The sequence below is a fragment of the Cyphomyrmex costatus genome, unplaced genomic scaffold (assembly GCF_001594065.2).
Source record: "Cyphomyrmex costatus isolate MS0001 unplaced genomic scaffold, Ccosl1.0 scaffold567, whole genome shotgun sequence".
In the NCBI taxonomy this organism is placed as follows: Eukaryota; Metazoa; Arthropoda; class Insecta; order Hymenoptera; family Formicidae; genus Cyphomyrmex; species Cyphomyrmex costatus.
The window spans coordinates 361,966-381,625 of NW_017279855.1; the positions used below are offsets into that span (position 1 = coordinate 361,966).

At 33.6% G+C, this 19,660-nt stretch overlaps 1 protein-coding gene across 1 annotated transcript in view; it reads left to right on the forward strand.

Moving 5' to 3' along the window:
* cyc (basic helix-loop-helix ARNT-like protein cyc) overlaps nucleotides 1-19,430 on the forward strand; it is a 34,043-nt gene extending 14,613 nt beyond the window's left edge. The window contains exons 3-15 of the mRNA XM_018546612.1: nucleotides 684-1,142; nucleotides 3,727-3,798; nucleotides 6,677-6,914; nucleotides 12,806-12,898; nucleotides 13,710-13,827; nucleotides 15,002-15,184; nucleotides 16,915-17,161; nucleotides 17,583-17,721; nucleotides 17,950-18,068; nucleotides 18,141-18,217; nucleotides 18,308-18,468; nucleotides 18,755-18,908; nucleotides 19,227-19,430. Of these exons, the coding sequence (XP_018402114.1) occupies nucleotides 684-1,142; nucleotides 3,727-3,798; nucleotides 6,677-6,914; nucleotides 12,806-12,898; nucleotides 13,710-13,827; nucleotides 15,002-15,184; nucleotides 16,915-17,161; nucleotides 17,583-17,721; nucleotides 17,950-18,068; nucleotides 18,141-18,217; nucleotides 18,308-18,468; nucleotides 18,755-18,908; nucleotides 19,227-19,411 (2,245 nt within the window). The 3' untranslated portion in view covers nucleotides 19,412-19,430. The remainder of the gene's footprint in view (nucleotides 1-683; nucleotides 1,143-3,726; nucleotides 3,799-6,676; nucleotides 6,915-12,805; nucleotides 12,899-13,709; nucleotides 13,828-15,001; nucleotides 15,185-16,914; nucleotides 17,162-17,582; nucleotides 17,722-17,949; nucleotides 18,069-18,140; nucleotides 18,218-18,307; nucleotides 18,469-18,754; nucleotides 18,909-19,226) is intronic.
* The last annotated feature ends 230 nt before the right edge of the window (nucleotides 19,431-19,660 follow it).

Sequence of the window (19,660 nt, forward strand, 5' to 3'; positions counted from 1 at the left end):
CGAGTCTTGAAAATATATAAATCTTGATAACTAAATGGCTTGTTATTGCGAAGATAACGATTAGAAACTTTTAATGGTGATATAAAAGTAATTAAGTTTCTCCCTGAATAATTTCTTTGACAATAATTGCGCATAATTCTCCGTAATTTTTAAACACACGTAGAATGTTATCGTATTACATGATTTAATGCAGCTACTTTGTTTCATCAATTTATACAATTGACAGTCATACTACATTTACTCAGAAAAAAACAGTGGTAGCAACTATACAATTATAACTATACAATTATACAAGTTTTATATGTAGAATTAATGTAATATAATGGAATAAATTATTTTATGTGCACAATTATCAACTAAAAAGTTGCAATACTTTTTTTCCCGATGGGTTTCGGAATGCAGCTTGTTCACCAAACAATTGGTTTTTGCTTATGGATCTAATCATTTATGATAGGTTCAACCGTTCTACAAGCAAGACTGAGTTCCGAATCTATATAAAAAAAAATGTGTTGTAACCTTTTTGTTGATAAATGTACATAAATTCTACATATAAAATTTGATAGTCACTTCTATAGTTGCTATCACTATGTTTTTTTATTGCAATCTATGATTCTTTTGCAATTATGATTCTTAATTTGCAATTAGAATGCCGTCTGACTTTGGTGCTTAAAATTTGCTTACAGAAGTTCGTGCCCCACGGTTTATTTTGGCGAGATAGGCACGGGTACCGGGGTGGGAGAGCTAACCACCGCCTCGGCGGGGGGTGGTGGCGAAGGTCTCGCCCCGACTCCAACCCCCGCCAGCAGCAGCAGCGGCAGCACCGCCAGTACCACCACCACCCCCAGCAGCCCAAGCACGACTACTACAACTACCACCACCACCACCTCTAACAGCAACACCGCCACCATCCCGCAGATTGCAACGGGGGCTGAACCGCCCCAGCACATGGAGACACCCCCGACGATGGTCCCCGACCAGCAGGCACCCGCCTCCGGCCATCACTATCACCACCATCACCATCATCATCATCATCATCATCGACATCATCGTAGTGCATCATCCACCACGCCTAGCCATGGACCGGCGACCGACACTTCGGACGAGTTCGCACCGGTTTCCAGGAAACGGAAGCTTTCTTGCCAGTAAGTTTAATCCGTAATTTACCTAAGAACCTTGAGAATTCTTGCCTCTGAGGGATTAACGGTTGATTTCATCAGTTCCTCTTCAATCAGGTAATGCTAACTGAACTTGCGATGACTCGTTAAATACCGTTTCACCAAGGTTCGCCATTACCAACAATATGTGATATATTATTGATGTAAATTGACAATAAATTTAGGGCATTTAAATTAAAAAGTACTATATTCCATTCTTATCTTACCTAAGTATATGTATACATATATATATGCTTCTTTTCTATTGTCGTCACCCATTTGCTAAACCCTGACCTACTTCCTCCTTACTGTTTTTTAGATTTTCTTTCCTCAGAAATCCGAATTCTCTTTTTTTCTACTTCCGTCTATTTCTAATTTTTATTTATAAGAATTTATCCGTGAAGTATAGGTGTAAATAAGAATTGAAAGTTGAAGGAAAAGGATTCGAATTTACTTAGTAAAATTTTTTATTTTAAATAAAAATTTAAATAAAAAGTAATAATCCTTAAATAGAAAGGAATTCATATTTAAGTTAAATAAGTTATAGAAGTCTCCCAGAAGGTATCATCAATTTAACGTCACGACAGTAGAAACCAGAAATCAATTGCGAATGTTTTAGCGCATCTTAAGTGAACGAATGAGGAGAAGCGCTAGAAATGAGACTCTTATCGGAAATTTTTGCGCGGAATCTCACGCCACGTGGAACAACGTTCTTTTGTCTGTCGCGTAGTTGCTCGCAGGCGAACACACGGCACCTAAGAATTGGCTTGTGGCAACAACCGCCCCGCTTGCCACGGAGCACAAAGCTCCGTGTGGCACGTAGGTGGAAGTCGTATCGCGGAATATTACACATTAGCATGAAGCGCGAAACGAAGCCCGCCAAATGTGCTCCGCCAAGAGCTGGAGTCTCGCGAGCTGCGGCAAGCAACCCGCGATAACTAGCGACTCACTTTCCCGGTCCTGTTGCCGTTCCCTTCATCCGTGTTCTCGATACTCATCAATGCCGATGTTTCGAGATGTTTCGCGCCCGGTAGTTCGAAGTAATTACCCAATCAAGGTGTTGGATACGCGGTCAAAGGGTTTACTTAATCGTCGTCGGAACGGAAGATTTGCCTGCCTCTCTCTGGAGATTGCCTTCGACAATTACCTTCATTGCTTGTTCCGCAAGGGATGTTCGCGGGAGATAGCACACAGCTGATGCTAGATATTTTTAAATAAGAAATTGGATACCACATATGTTTGCATTGTTAAATTTATGATGTCAAATTTAACCTAATTTAAATCGCCTGCATCTATTGCTTCTCAATTATATCGTTATTTTATACTAAAACGATGAATTAAACAGATTAAAACAGTTTAAGTTAGGTTTGACATTGTATAATGATGACAAGTTATTTTTTTAAATCATAACAATGAGTAACGGTAACGAATTAGTTTTCAAGTAACTTTCTTAAGTCTTGTTGCGAATTTGTCATTATAAATTTGCGTCTCGTTTGCATCATCCGCGTGTCAGGGTCCGCTGAATTGATTTTTTTCCTCGTCTGGGGTTGAACCGGACGTAACACACGTGATTCGTAACGTTAACAATTCTGCAATATAAATCTAGGAATATACAATCGTTATACAATGATAATATTATAGTATGTGAGAACCTGATTGTTGATGGCCTTTAAGTAAAATTGAAATGCATGCGCGCATTTTTATTGTGATAAATATTTACTCGTGTCTCGTTTCCGAGGTGAGTCTTTCACGACGAAGGAATCGTATCGGCAAATATTTCCTCGCGAAGGAAACCCACGTGCGACTTTTCGAGCTCGAGACACAAAGGACGAGGGAGAGGAAGCTCTACGCGGGCGAAACTTGGTGAAATTTGCCGTCAAAGGGGTAACACCCTCTGCGAAGGTCGTAATATGCTGAAGAAATTGTTTTCCTGTGATGTTTCGACCGAATTTAGTCGCCACGAAGGGACTTCGCCAATTACGTACTTAGATTACCACATTGCGCGTTTAATCGGCAAAATTGTATCTTACAAGAGAGAACGGTGTCATTAAAGATTCTATAGATAGTTAATCGATCATTTCTTGCGTGGGGTATCTGTGACATTTTAATATTATATTTCAATTTTTATTATTCTCTCTCTTTGATGATTCTCAATTAAATAATGATTGATGATATTCCATACATCTTTTAAATAAAGATAAATGTGAAAAAATGTTTCTAATTGTGAAACAGTCCAATAAACGAGTTGATGTTATTTGTCGTTATTTTAACGTTAACATGACAAATAACGTCAGCATGTTTGCTGGAAATTTGTGCTAAATATAATATCTATACATATAGTATTCATATATTTAATGAATTTACACAAGGCTGGAGATTCCTAGACACTCGCGAGAGAGAGAATAAAAGATTAATATAAAAAAATTATATTATTTAAAAAATGATTTCTTATAATATTAATTTATTTAGTTATTTATGTATCATATATTGTTTTTTTATTTTTATACTTACAAGTATCTCTAAACTTGCTAAACATCTCTTTGAAGAAACGCTTCACTGTTGTCTGTTTCAGTGTTGGAAGCGATCTTTTGGACGACCTGGGAGACGACGCCAAATCAGTTCGCACAAACGACGACAGTAAAAAGTAAGTACATTGTAAAGTATAGGAAAAAATTTATTGCTCGGGAAAATCGGTATTATCGCACGTGATGCAATCGATTCAAACTTGTAACGTCGATTACGGTGATTATGTAGTATTATGTCAGATATTGCCAAGGTGAGTGTCACCTTGACCTACCTTCATTCTTTACTCCGGCTTCATCAGCGACGACACTAAATCCGATCATGTATTATCAGCCACTGTCCGATGTGAATTGTTCCGCAAAAGCAGTTCGATCGCAAAGCATCACGCTTGTATCATCCGTCTATTAACAATTAAATAATTTCTAAACCAAAGAATTTACAAATATCTAAAAGAAAAGCACTCTAAAGGATACTCTAAATCTTTGAATACTTTATCTAAATTGTCTCTCATCTTTTAGAAATAAAATGTTCATATAACTCGGAATATTTTATTTTGTACAATAAATATTGCATTGTATTATATCGCTCATCTGTTATAACAATGATGTAACTAAAAAATTGTTATTTGTTTAGTTGTTTGTAAAAAAGAATATAAAGCTAAAAGGAAAAAGTATTCTTTAAAAGAACATACTATTCTTCTACAATCAGTTATTATCAAAATTATATTTTAAAATTAATATTATAGAAAATGCTAATAATTCAAAATTCAATATTTAAATATATTTCTTAGAAAACTTTGATCTTTTGAGTTGTATCGTTGTATTGTAACAAATGAGTAACATATGATACATGTATATATTTGTAACACATATAGATTGGTATCCGCTGGAAACTCAACACGAAAAGAACTGTTTTGTTGAAATATCTAAAAATTTAACTAAATACAGATTCGAAAATAATTTTGTTAAATCTGCAAAATAATTATGCAGAACGATTGCTATAGAATGTGCTGCAAAACTTTTTGCAGTATTGCTAAAATGCTTGAAATGCTTAGAATGGAAAAAATCTTGTTATATTAATTGGAATTCAAGTAGATGTAACTATCTTGTTGTATTAATTCAAGTAAATTCAACTAAAGAGTTACAAATCACAGTCACTTATAGTTAAATCTATTAAATATTCCAATCGAGATTACCAGACATTCAGTTACGATAATTCAGAATTCTGATTCATACGATCAGAATTCGTTTTGTTTGTACTTTTTGTTCGCGCGTACTACAACTTTTTTTTTTCAGGGTATGTAGTTATTTTAATGATTCAATAAAATTAATTTCAGATCTATATCTAGCAAAATTGTTGGATACTTTATAAAACCGTTTCTTTCCGTGAAGGTATTTGTTTAATGTGCATTCTACAGACTCACTGAGGCTAGATATAAAAGTCTAACGGATATTACGATAACTATTACGATATGTCCACTTGAATCGGGACATAATTATGCGATATAATAGTCCGAGTCCGGCATAAAGTCGAGACCAGTTTTCTTCGCCGCACCGCAACGATTTCCGCTGTGCAATTTATTTCCCGCCAGGCGTGATATGAATGCAAATTCTTGAGAGACAAATCAGCATGCACTCTGAAAAGAGCGTCGTTTTATGAGTCGAATCGCCTCTTTTCCCTTATGTGTAATTGACACACTGCTTTGTTGATCACCGATCTCGTTGCAACATAATTCACGCGACTGCACCAGCATGCTGAGCTGTCTGAAGAAGTCAGTTTTAACTCTTTGGAGCATTAAAATCTGCAACATAGTTACTGACGCTGGGTCTGAGATCCATTTACCTAATTTGTATTGATTAAAAGATATTAATTGTTTTCAGGAGTCAAAATGACGTGACTTATGTAAAAAAGAATAAATGCAATGTTTAATTTAATAACATTAATTCAAATTTGCAGAGGTGACATATACAATTGGAAATATATGATTGAAAGAACATAATTGAAGAATATACAAAATTGAGTGAATTTAGTAAATCCACCATCAGTTCTAGAGAGTTAAAGACCAACGAACGTGGCCCCGGTCCACGTGGATGAAACCTTCGCAAAAAATCTGCTGTAGTCAGCAGAGTACCTTACAACAGCGCTACATATACTACATCGTTCCGTAACTCTGCACATTCCAATTTCTGTTTCCGTTTCTTGTTTACATGAAACGGACGATGGAATGGGATTCCACTCATGTGATTGACATAACAAGCATCCACGTGGATACTTAATCTCTTATTAAAAAAAAACAGAAAAATGTATGAAAAAAAATACGAGAGAAAATAATTTGAGATATGTCCGGATACTTGATCTAACTGTCTTTCAGAAAAATGTCGAATTTTTAACTGTCTATATACATATATATATAATTCGTGTTTATGTCACTGAGAAATGCACTATAATGAAATGTGCTGAATTCGCTATTTTATGTAATTACGAAAATTGTTACGTTGGACCATGTAATTAATCGATTATGTTAAGATCATTTAATTTCAACACTCGTCGTTGATTAGCTTATAAATAGCGCCATAAAATATAGGTACAATATCAGCTAATACATATTTCTTATATACAACCATATCTATAAAGATATGTACTAAATTATAAATATATTATAATTTTATGAAGTCTCGGGAACTTTAATTTTACTATTTATCCTTATTTGGATGCTTGTTGTGATACGAGACACATATGTATAATGCACTGTACTAAGAAAAATTTCGGGTTGAAAGTAAATGAACCAGAAAATTCTGATTATACATCAATCAGAATTCTGGTTATTTCAACTAGAAATACTGGAATAGATTTAATTATAAGTGTCTAATTTGCACTTTTCTAATCAATTCTATCAGGATTTCAATGCAACAATACTTTTTGTTTTTATGTAATGTAAAATTCTCATATTCTTATCTTCGTTATTAAAACCTGACGAATCGATATTTCTGTGTTCTTAGACAGAACCATAGTGAAATTGAGAAGCGCAGGAGGGACAAGATGAACACATACATCACTGAGCTATCGGCGATGGTACCGATGTGTCATGCGATGTCGCGGAAGCTGGATAAGTTGACCGTGTTGCGAATGGCAGTGCAGCACCTCAAGACTATCCTCGGCGCGGTTACCTCATACACGGAAGGTCACTATAAACCCGCGTTTCTCAGCGATCAGGAACTCAAGACGCTCATACTTCAAGTAAGTCTAACTCAAACGGTAGTTGCGTAATATCTATACATACTGTCAGATATTAAAAGAGCAATGGTACCTAATCCCTTGAGTTAAATAACACATTTTGTTATTTAAACTTCCATATATGTCAAAACGTTAATCAATCCATTTCTGGGGTTAGTTTCAAAATAACCAATGTCTATACATATATTATATTAAAGTACTTATTAAACAGGGCTGGGCATGTATTTAAAATACTTTTATTTAAAACACAGTTTTTGCAATAAAAGTAGATTTTATATTTTAGCTATGTACATGAAAGTATTACGTATTTTGTATTTAAAATTGAAAGATTGAAAGCTGTATATACTTCGTAATTTAAATAATAACAATCTTCAATATCTTAGTATTTAAAATACAAAATACAAAATACTTTCAATCTTTCATTATTAATACTGAAATACAAAATATAAAATACTTTTATATACTTCCATAAAATATAAAATGCAAAATATTTTCATGTATGCCGTTGAAATACAAAATACACGATACTATTGTCTTATGATTATCGTTTTAAAATAAAAGTATTTTAAATACATGCCCAGCCCTGTTATTAAATACTAAATTTGAGTATATATGAAACTTAATACATTTACTTGAATGAAATAATATAACTTCACTATTTTGAATTACATTAATGATATATTCAGTAGAAGCAGTGGCAACCTATAGAAATTGTTAAAAATAACTCAAATTTGATATAATTTGACATTATGAATTTAATAGTGTATAATATATACAAACAATTGCGAGAGAGTATATTCTAAATTTAATTTCTCAATTACGGATAATAACGAGGTGTTACCTTTCTCTTATTTTGCACTACGAATAATTATGAAAGGCTGACAAGTACTTTTACTTTATATATATTATCCTATATCTTATAAAAGGAATTTTGTTTTTATTTCTCTTTTGTAATAAATTAATAAATCATGTTTGTTCGTTTTGTTGCATCGTTATTTGCGTCTCGCTTAGTTTCAGAAGGGAAACTTCTGAATAAACGCGATGGTTACCCGCAAAGCGTGCTAACCACGATTGTGAGATCGGATAATTCGCTGAAACCACAATGCTTGTGGTATCGTTAACTTGAAATTTATTTATGATACGTATTTTTGCCGCGGCTCGTAAGAGACCGAGCTGGTATCTTTTGTAATCTTTTTGCACGAGATCGAGCCGAGCGAAACCAGCGGATAACTCCCTTTCTCCCGCATGCTACAGACTTTTATCCGGCTTGGTCTCGTGCCGGCTGTGGCGCGGCGCGGCGAAAGGAAAGGTCCGAAGCATGTAGATTTATAGTATCACGCTAATAGTACCTTAGGCCGAGGCGCTCTCAAATCACCTACGCCTTTAATTCCGGACCAATTAGCGGGAATGAGGTTCCAAGTAGTGTACCGTTAAATATCAAAGGAGTAGAATGGTAACCCAATCCTTTAAGTTAATAATATTTTGTCATTTTTAATTTTCAGGTATATCAAAATGTAAATCAATCCATTTCTATAATTCTTTCTAAATTCTTTGGAGTGGTATATTATTTATAATGAAAATTAAACCAATCTAAAAAAAAGATTGATTTAACTTCTAGTCTTTAAGAGTGAGATTCACTCTTCAAAGAGTGAAATTTACTCTAAAAGTTTTAGAGAGTATAATTTGTCATTATGAGAATTTAATAGTGTAGATTGTAGAGAATATATAAAGATTTTCTTCTATAATTCGTAAACATGCTCGAGCTTGTATGCATTTATTTATGTTTATGAGGAATTTGGCTTCTTGATGAACGTATTATTATACTTGCCTTCTTTTAAACGCAAAGAATCTTTCTTTGCGTTTAAAAAATCTTATGATATGTTGTGTGTATTATATGTACATAACAAATCTACTACAAATTAAATCTAAGCAGTCATTAAAGCAGTTTCGCATTCTAAAGTAAAAAAATAATGACACAGTTTAATTGTTTCTGTATATATGGTATTATTTGAATGTGTCAAAGTAAAAATTAACAACGTATATTTACATTAGTGCTGAAATATCTAAAAATTTAGTTTGATACAGACCTGAAAGCATATATATAAATTTTTGTTGAGCTATCTATGACTAGTAACTAGTTTAAGCGTTCTACATAATTATTTTGACTATCAATACGGATCTGAAAATAATTTTGTTAAACCATCAAAATAATTATGTAGAGAACTTGAGCATGATAAGCAATGTTGCAAAAAGTTTTGACATTCTAGTAATCATTTTGATACTCGAAATAATTATGTAGACCGGACTCAAACTGGTTACTAACAAAATTATATTGTTAGACCGGTCTAACAAAATTATTTTCAGATCCATATCTATTTCATTTTCAGATACATCAGTAAAATTGTTCCATATACATAATGTCTGTTCTAATTCTACGTTATAGCGAGCATCATATACATGTTATTATTAGATTATTACTTCCCTGAATATCTCCTTTGCGTTCAGAAGAAAATCTTTTACTATAATAATACATATCTGTAATGCTCTAATTCTACGTTATGGCAAACGTTACACATGTTATTACTAAAAAAAAAATTTTTTTTTTTTTTAATTAAATTTTACCGCGTGCCAATGTAGTTACGGTTATTTAGGTTTATGAAAAGCAGCAGCGTATAATTATTCGATAGAAGTGTATTGGTTATGAAGTGTACACTTTTTGCCACGTCCGCAGAAAACAAGGAATACTTCAACGACCGCGATAACTCCTATTCACCCTAGATTTCGTTTTAACGCATGAGCTGGTGCCTGATTCAGATATTTGTCATTGTCATGTGTACATATACACGTTTATCTTCTATCGAGGGGAGTTCTTTTCTTTCTTACTTGTTCACGCGCGTTTGCCGTAGGAAAATATCTGAGAGTGAATGACCACGCCCGACACATACCGAGTCATATTGGCTCTAAACGCACTCTAATCGCGATGTAGAGTTCCCTATTGCGAATCGATACGTTTATTATCATCGAGATCCGGCTCAGGGTGCTATAGCTGGGAATAAGTTAAGTTACCTATCGATTATACGGGACAAAAATTGGTACAAACGTCGCGGCACGCACTTAATCCGCATAAAACTTACCGTATACATATATATATATGTATGTGTAGTATACATATGTATAACACACACACACACACACACACACACATACACATATATATATATATGTATAATGTGTAAGCACACGTTTATAGCGTCTGCTTTGACAGAAAATATAATATACAGAAAAAACGATTTTTTACTGAATATATTTAAAACTTTAGATGCTAATCTGAAAATAATTTTGTTTGAATTTTGAAAATAATTATGTACAATATATTAGATATCAAAAGAAGTTGATACTTGTTTTGATATCTAAAATCTCAATCCCTTAAGTTAAATATGGTATACTGAAAAAAAAGATTGACTGCTGCAGCAAATTAGATGATAAAATATAGCATAGCTTTTTTAATTAATTGCAGCAGCAGCAGCCAATTTTTGGTTGCATCAGCCAATTTTTGGTTGTGTTAGTCCATCCGCAATGTCGATATAGGATTTCAATAAGCTAACACAACCAAAAATTGTTGCAATCAATTAGAAATACTATGCCATATTCAGCCAATTTTTTTCTTCAGCATTTTGTTATTTGTAACTTTAATGTGTGTCAAATACATTGATACATACATTCCTATGATTATAGTTTCAAAATAGTGTCCATTAAGATGAACATTGTTTATTTGTTTTTACTTTTTATTTAGTTTATTTGACTAAAATTTAATTTGTTATGTACTAACTGAAAATGCATACACTTACAATTAGTAAATAATAAATTAAATTTTAGTCAAATTTTAATATATTTTCTTGAGTTAAATTATTTAATGTTTTAGTTGAATTATTATTTAGTTAAATTATGAGTTAAATTATTTATTTTTAGTTACAAAATAAATATAGAAATGATTAATATTAATTCAAATGTGAAATAATAATTAGATATCAGTTTAATAATATACGATATACTCAAACTGCTTGTTAGAGCATTAAAACTTTATGCAATATTGTTTCAGGTTTCTACGTAATTACTTTAACGACCTAATAAAATTATTTTCAAATCTCTATTTAGAGCTAAATTTTTTAATATAATACATCAGTAAAACTATTCTTTATGTAAGTATGTGTGTATATCTTTGCGTCACGGTAAAAGCCATTCGGGATATTTCGATATTTCTATCCAAACTTTACGACCAAAGGAAACGTAAGTGCCGCGAGTAACAAAGCACGAGGAACTCGAGCAAGCCTTTGTTGGGTCGCGCGAATCGCGTTGAATCACATTGACATGATTAATTAATGAACGTTACATGCGATCGACGATACGTCGAACCTCGCGAACGATTACGTAACACGGACGCTAGCGTCTAACTAGTGCAACGATAAATGATACGCTCGTGCTGATATTGAAGCGATTGTGTTCACGACTCAGCGAAATGTCGTGGGCGATTTCGTGTGACTGCAGAATACACGTGTCAAAAACGGGAATTTGATCCGGCTTACTCCATCGAAGTCTCCCATATGACCGGTAAATTATGCTCAAATATCATAGCTTGCAGAAAATTATTGCGTGTGTAATGTAATCTTTAATCTTTAATGCAAAATGCGTTTTTGTCGACATTACGTTCGCTCGAGCGAGACCGCTGCGTTTTTTCACCCGCGGAAATAGTTTCTTTAGTTAGTATATAGACAGTTTTTTATTGCATAAATAATTGTCTAGGGTGATTTTTATATTTTAATTATTAATTATAGTATATTGTATATTATTGATTGTTTTATAATTTTTTGGTATTTGACAGAATTCACACTGAAAAAATGATATTACATTAACAGCATTATTTTAATTCGAAATAATTGTATCAATTAAATAACACTATTAATTATTTTTACTAACAATAGGTTTTTATTAACTTTACTGAAGACCAATTGTTCCATCTTTTGGTAAAATTTACTTGTTAGGTAAGTACCAAGATTACCCAATCATGTACGCGAATTGCCAGATTTATCTAACAGGTAAACTTTACCGAAAGATGGGACAATCGGCCCTAAGTTAGAATCAGAATAGCATACCATATATAAAAAAAGGACAGTATATATACTCTTTTTTTCACTCTTATTTTGTAAAAATTGTTCGAGACTCTGTTATAGGGGTATGTTAAGTTAGTACCCCAACTATAGTACTCAGGAGTTCTGATTAGAGTTCCCACTTCCTTTTGACGAGACGAAGAGTTCCCTATAGTTAATAACAAGAGTTCCGCTCAATAAACATTTTTTTTACATTTTTTAAAAATCGGGTGCTAACTTTTTATCGAATTTCGAGGTGGAATAGTTCTGAGCGGCTTAATAGCTTCAATTTGCGATTGCCTAGAGTTCCTGATATTTTTTTAATATTCGAAAATTTTTTTTGCATATCAGGAACTCTAGGCAATCGCAAATTGAAGCTATTAAGCCGCTCAGAACTATTCCACCTCGAAATTCGATAAAAAGTTAGCACCCGATTTTTAAAAAATGTAAAAAAAATGTTTATTGAGCGGAACTCTTGTTATTAACTATATAGGGAACTCTTCGTCTCGTCAAAAGGAAGTGGGAACTCTAATCAGAATTCCTGAGTACTATAGTTGGGGTGCTAACTTAACATACCCCTGTTATAGGATCTCTACTCTTATCTCTTTCTTTTTCTCCATTCTTTTTCCTTCTCTTCTTCCTTATTCCTTTATTCTTAAAAAATTAAGATTCGAAGAAGTGTGACCTCTTCGACTGTAATTAACGGTTTGTTCTCCACAGCGTAATGGAAAGCAGCTTGCTTTGTTCCAGGCTGCAGAGGGCTTCGTCTTTGTGGTGGGCTGCGATCGCGGGAGAATTCTCTACGTGTCCGAGTCCGTCTCTCAGACTCTTAATTATTCTCAGGTATCGAATTACGTTTCGCTATATCGAATTATTCTATCAAATTCCCGTCGCAAATCTATCTTCTTAGCTACTAGCTAGTGCACAACATCGCGCGTAAAAATCTCCATTCAGTGATTAATTAATCGTAATGTCCGTGCTACCATTAGCCTCTGTCTGAGTAACGTCTGTTGCGTATTTATCTCATTGACTATAAATTATATCTTGAAGTGGGTATTTATAAGCAGTCGTATATGTTTGATTGGCAGTGATCACTATTATATTACCGTGTTTATATTAAGATTGGTAATCCGTGAATTTTTATCAATTTTTCGTCAGTTTAGCATTTCTGCCACGATTTAGATATAATAATAAATATAATTAGATGCACTTATACTTATTAACATAATGCTTTTATTAACAACAAGCTCGTGTAAGATAGCTATTAATGAGATAAGCAATATTTTAAAGATTTTTCTTACAGAGCAAATTCGATTGAATACCTACATATTTAGTGCTCACTGGTGCATATTATTAACCGTTGTACCTTATATATAATATTTATATTCTTTTTTTTTGTCAAATTACACTTTAATAAAGTTATTAATATTGTCTCAAAGAAGAGCACTTCGTTCAGAGAGAGAAATCGGTACAAATATTTTTTTTTAATATTTAAAAAATTACTTAAAAGATCCGCTAAAAATTCGCTAAAACTCGAATAAATATATGAATATTATTTATATACATTATATTTATGGCCGACTAATATTGTTTTGAATTTTTACTGACAACTTTTGTGAGTTACGAACTTAAAGAATCTTTTGCCATCACACAGGGTGACTTGTTGGGTCAAAGCTGGTTCGACATCCTGCACCCTAAGGATGTTGCGAAGGTAAAGGAGCAACTCTCGTCCTCCGATCTCAGTCCGAGGGAACGATTGATCGATGCAAAAAGTAAATATCAACTGTTGCTGTATTAGGACCGTTATTCCACATTACTGTTGCATTTTTAGAGTGCGTTCTGTTTCCACGTATAATGCATGATGTATCATTTTATTCCTCTTTAATATGAATAACAAGGATAAAATGATAATATATCATGCGTGAAACCGAACGCACTCTAGATTTCGGCTTGGCGCGCGCCGATCCAGCCGTGTGCGGGGCATTAATTTCTCCGGCCGTGAAAAGGCTTTCCGGCTTCAAAGCTATTAATTATAGCACCTTTCGACGTTGCCTCACGCTCGATCATTGCGAACGCAAATTAGTTGCCGCGCGCATCTCTTCTACCACCTTTACCCGATAAATGTCAGTCGCTCGGCAGCATTTGCTCGCGTAAGCTTTGTCGATAAACATCTTAGAATTAGCGTGCCTACCAGATAAGAATATTGTGAAAGATCCACGTCGAATGAGGAAAGGAGACGAAGAGTTGCCGAACAAGTCTAATGCCAGGATTCCTCGGATGTTGCATCGTGACGCGATCTGCATGTAAAACGTTTTGATCGTCAAAGTACATATTTAAGACGCCAGTAAATGCGACATTAATACCATATAATGAATGTTTTTCGCGATAGAGATATGTGAGAGATATGAGAAATAAAGATATAAAAGAGAAATATCAGATATAATATATAGAAGTAAAAAAGAGGAAAAAGAAGGAGATAGAATGCAGCGAAAAAATACACGAAAAAAAATTTTGTTGAAATATCTAAAAGTTTAATAGATACAAATCTGAAAATGATTTTGTTTTGACCGCATTAGAATAATTATATATAGAACGCTCAAACTCATGGTTGCTAAAATGTTAACTCCGCAATAGAAAGTATAATAATTAAAGCCTTAAGTTTTAAGGAATTAACCAATCATAATTAATTATTATTTTCCTCGACTGTGATCGATCAATTTCTTAATGTTTAAGACTTATATACGTACCTATTGTGTTTGCGAAGTGAAACTTTTGACTGCATTGTCATCAACTTTTAAGCGTTTTTCATTTTTGATGATCTAACAAAATTATTTTCAGATCTGTATGTAGCTAAGTGTTTAAATACTTCAGCAAAATCGTTCTTTCCGGTATGAACAGAATTATTGATTATCAGATAAATCGTTGCTAATTTTTGTAATTTTTTAGCCATGTTACCAGTAAAAACTGACGTGCCCCAGGGTGTGTCACGACTTTGCCCTGGAGCGAGGAGATCCTTCTTCTGTCGGATGAAGCGTAAAGTTGACGGGGTTCGTTGCGGTGAGATGCAGGTGAAGGAGGAAGCCGACGCCACCGCTGGTTGCCACAGACGAAAGAAGCAACAAAACGTAGGTGAGTGCGGCTAATTACCTAAAAATCGTAATTCTTTTGGCAATTACGAAAAAATCATAAAGTTAAATCGATCATCCTGAAAGGAGCACGTATAAATAAATTTATTGAGGCATCACGAGTACAAAGTGTTTTTTTTTTAACTAGAAGATCTATCATTGCTGATTAATAAATACACAAAAAAAAAAAGGTTTTTAATAAAGCATCTAAAATTTTATTATAGATATTAAATACCAGATTTGAAAGTAAATTTGTTGTACATCAAATTAATTTTGTAGAAACTCAAAGTGAGTGCAAGAATGTTAAAATTTTTTGTAACATTATTGTTTTTTAGTTTGCAATATAATTATTTTGTTAACATTAACAAATTATTTAATATTAACATAACAAATTATTTTTTCATGTTACAAGTATCTACAAAAATATATTTATGTATTGGTGTTATTATATTATGCATTAATTTTATAAGATTCGCTTTTTAGCCGAAAATAGAGTTATATCTCTTAATAATTATTTTGTGACAAACAAAATTTTAGATTATTCAATAAAATCATTTTTTGTATATTTTATTTTTTTACAAAAATGATAACACAAATGTATCGTTCGAATATTGTGATCATCGCGTATTTTTTCAGATGAACACAATACTTTTTTCTTAAAAAAAGACGTAATCCTAAGTCGTGTCCTTTGTCCAATGACGGATTCAATTTTCTTTCAAGAAGCAAAGCTTCTTGCAGTGCGAAAAAATATGATCGTGACAATTCAGGGTGTTTGTATCGGAGATGCAAACGCGTCTTTTGGAGAGTCACACGCACGATCGGAGACACGGCACAAAAATTTGTCGCATGGTTCGTCAAAGGTGAAAAGCAGAAACCGTACAGTATCGCGCGCAGCAAAACGCCGGTGAAAGGATCGCTGATATATCCTCATCAAATATTTCACCGGCAGTTGTAAAGTCCCGATACTTTTCCCTCACATTCTTTGAAATTTCGTCTCATTCGTCCCATCGTCTCTTCATTTTCTATACGTGTAAAATATCACAATAATACATATAAATATAAAATACTTATAATGTAAAACTAATTGTATACAGTATTTTTTGTAATTGTATACAATGTATCAAATAAATATTAATATACTATACACTATTGTTTATAAATTTGAAAATGCTTGCAATTTTCTTGCATTTCGAAAAGTTATGTAAGTATTTTAGTGAAATAAATTGTAGAGAAATTTTCAAAAGTATATTTTAAAAAGGAAATGTAAAACTGTCAATTAATTTTTTTTATTTTTCAATATTTTGTTTCTAAATTACATGAAATTTAAAAAATTGTATTTTTTAAAATACTTTTATTTTAAAATTGATAAAATCAAACAAAATTTAACAAATTATTTTAAAATAATCTTTTAATCGATACGATGATTTTTTTTATATAAAAACTTTTTATAAAATATTTATTTATTATTGTCGAGCCTTCTCTTTCTGTTATAATATTTTATAAAATATTTTATAACTTTAAAATAAAAAATTTTTACAGAAAAAAGAGGACAAATATTTATTATGTTTTTGATTTGCATAAATCTTTCCATAAAATTTTGAAGATTTTTACTTTTCGTGAGAGATACAAGAGAATCACAAGTGTTTTTGAATTTATATGAGGTAGTGTAATTTATATAATTTATAAAATTTCAATCTCAATCGGCGAGTCTGCACAGAGACGCGTCTTTTTTAGATTGGAAGTATTGCGTGATTCAGTGCACCGGCTATCTGAAGTCCTGGGCGCCCGCAAAAATTGGCCTCGAGGAACAGGAAGGCGAAGCCGACGGCGAAGCTTGTAATTTGTCCTGCTTGGTAGCAGTCGGCCGGGTTCAAACGGCGATATCGACGGCCACGTTGCCATCGAGGAAGCCCCATTTGAAGCCCATACAATTTGTTTCGCGACACGCAATGGATGGCAAATTTTTATTCGTGGACCAAAGGTCGGTATATCAAGATTATTATTTGGCCGTTAAAAATGATTAGCGTTGTCTAAAGGCAGATAGAAGACGTTAGCGAAACATTTGGAGTGATTGTAATATATATATATGATCTAAATATAATACATAAATTGAAAAGAAATTTGTTATTCTTGGCTCTCTTTTTTAAAATGTACAGTAACGAACATGTTTCATACATTTTTAATTATTTACATGTATTATTATTTATTTCTAGTTATATTATAATTTATAAAAACAAAAAGCGTTGCTAAACCTGTAATTAAAAGCGATCAATTTATTGATAGTCCGTTATCCAGTCTTATATTTAAAAATAAAAAATTGTACATTATAAAAAAAAATGTTATCGATAAATGATATGGACGTTTTGTATATATTAGAAAAATTCTCTTTTTCCTCCATATAGAGCTACTCCAGTATTGGGCTTTCTACCTCAGGAACTACTGGGCACCAGTATGTATGAATATTATCACCACGACGACATTCCTCACCTAGCAGAATCTCACAAAGCCGTATTGCAAACTTCCGAACGAGTTACCACGCAGGTGATTAAGCGTTGTTCAACGTTATCATTTTGCGATTGTTTTTCGCGAAGATAATCGGATTAAAATAAATTGTAAGGTATTAAAATTGTTAATACCCGCACGATATGCCAAGTCCCTCATTGTCGAGAACGTAAAGTGTCTTGATTGCCGACTAACGCAAGGAAAGATTTATGTCTTATACAATAACGATTTCACGTTTTGATATCACGTGTGTTATCACTTTCACAGATCTACAGGTTCAGGAGTAAGGACGCGAACTTCGTGCGACTACAATCCGAGTGGAAGTCCTTCAGGAATCCATGGACCAAAGACATCGAGTATCTAATCGCTAAGAATTCTGCTATCTTGTAAGTAACGATCGACATTCCACGCGTCGCTCACGATGTTAGTGTATAAAGCTCTCTGTCTTTTTTTTTCAGTTACGACGCACGTTCAGGTGGAAATAACAGATCTGAGGACTCGAGCGTGCAGGGCAACTATGATTATTTCACACAAAGTAAGTGTGATTTGAAGCACGCGTTTATGCGACAATCGCGATTTGTCGAAGCGACTGATTAAAGAGTCGTGCTTAATTTCTCATAAACAGGTAACGGTGGATTAGAAAGACTGATCTCGAGCCACGTGGAAGTAAGTAAGATCGGTCGGCAAATAGCGGAAGAAGTACTGGATCTACAAAGACGCGGAGAAGACTCCTCCTCGGGTAGTAGTCCTGGCCCAGCGACAGAGACCGGTTTATTAAACACCGAGGTAAATATATTTGAATTCGAAAATAGAAAAAAAGAAAAAACTAAGGAAGGAAACAAATAAACAAGCAAAGAATAAAAAAAATTCATATATTATTAATAAAACTATTTTATATTAATAAATTATCTTTTTTCTTTGCTAGTTTATATGGCTCTTTCCTTTGCTTTTTATCATTCAAATTGTTTAAAATATAACGAATTTAAAATTGATTATGATTATTAATTTGTCTGAATTTGGTTTGAACCAACTAAATAATAAAAGTATTTAATAATTTTTTTTTGTCTTGAAGTCGCAAATAGTCACGACGACGGCATCACCAGAAAGGATACCTGATGTTTCTCAACCGAGTGGCATCGGCAGTGACAACAGTAGCAGCAATCCCACGTCGACATTCAACCACGTAGCGAACAACATGCAGCTCAACAACATCGCGAATGACCAAGGTCATAGCTATTACTGTCTCTAAGGAGTCATTTCTTGGTGTGTAGTGCGCTCGTCAAAATTATTAGAGAGAAAGAAAGTAGAGAGCGAAGCTCTATCTTTCTCTCTCTCTCTTTCTCTCTCTTTCTCTCATGAGGAAAAGTTTTATTAGCGCGAGTGTGAGAACAATTTGATTTACATAAGATTTTCCTTTGTGCAAGAGAGATTATGGAAGGCAAATTAATATACAGAGTATAGCGTTGATTCTGTTTATCAATATAGTCCAACCGCGTGTCAATATTAGCGATATCACGCACAACGTAACATCCACCTCCTTTCAGGAGCGTCACCAGATGACGACATGATGGACATGATTGGCAGCACCACGATTAATGAATCACCAAATCCGATCCCGTCCGATGGCAACGACGAGGCAGCGATGGCTGTCATCATGAGCCTACTGGAAGCGGATGCAGGTCTGGGCGGCCCCGTGGATTTTTCCGGATTGCCATGGCCGTTGCCATAATGCATGCGCACTTTAGTCTGCAATTTTAGAATGCGGAAGAATGTCTCTCTTGGTCGAAAACAAAACGCGCCTGGAGCGAATGAATGAGACTTGGTGCTGAAATGGTGCTTTTAAGATAGGATTTCGTTAAGTTAAGCGAACTGTATAACTTCCAAACAAAACTTCTATATTGCAATTAATTAACCATCGTTCTTCATCGATATCGTGGATTCGTAGTCCTATGTATAAATATGTTTATATACTATAATT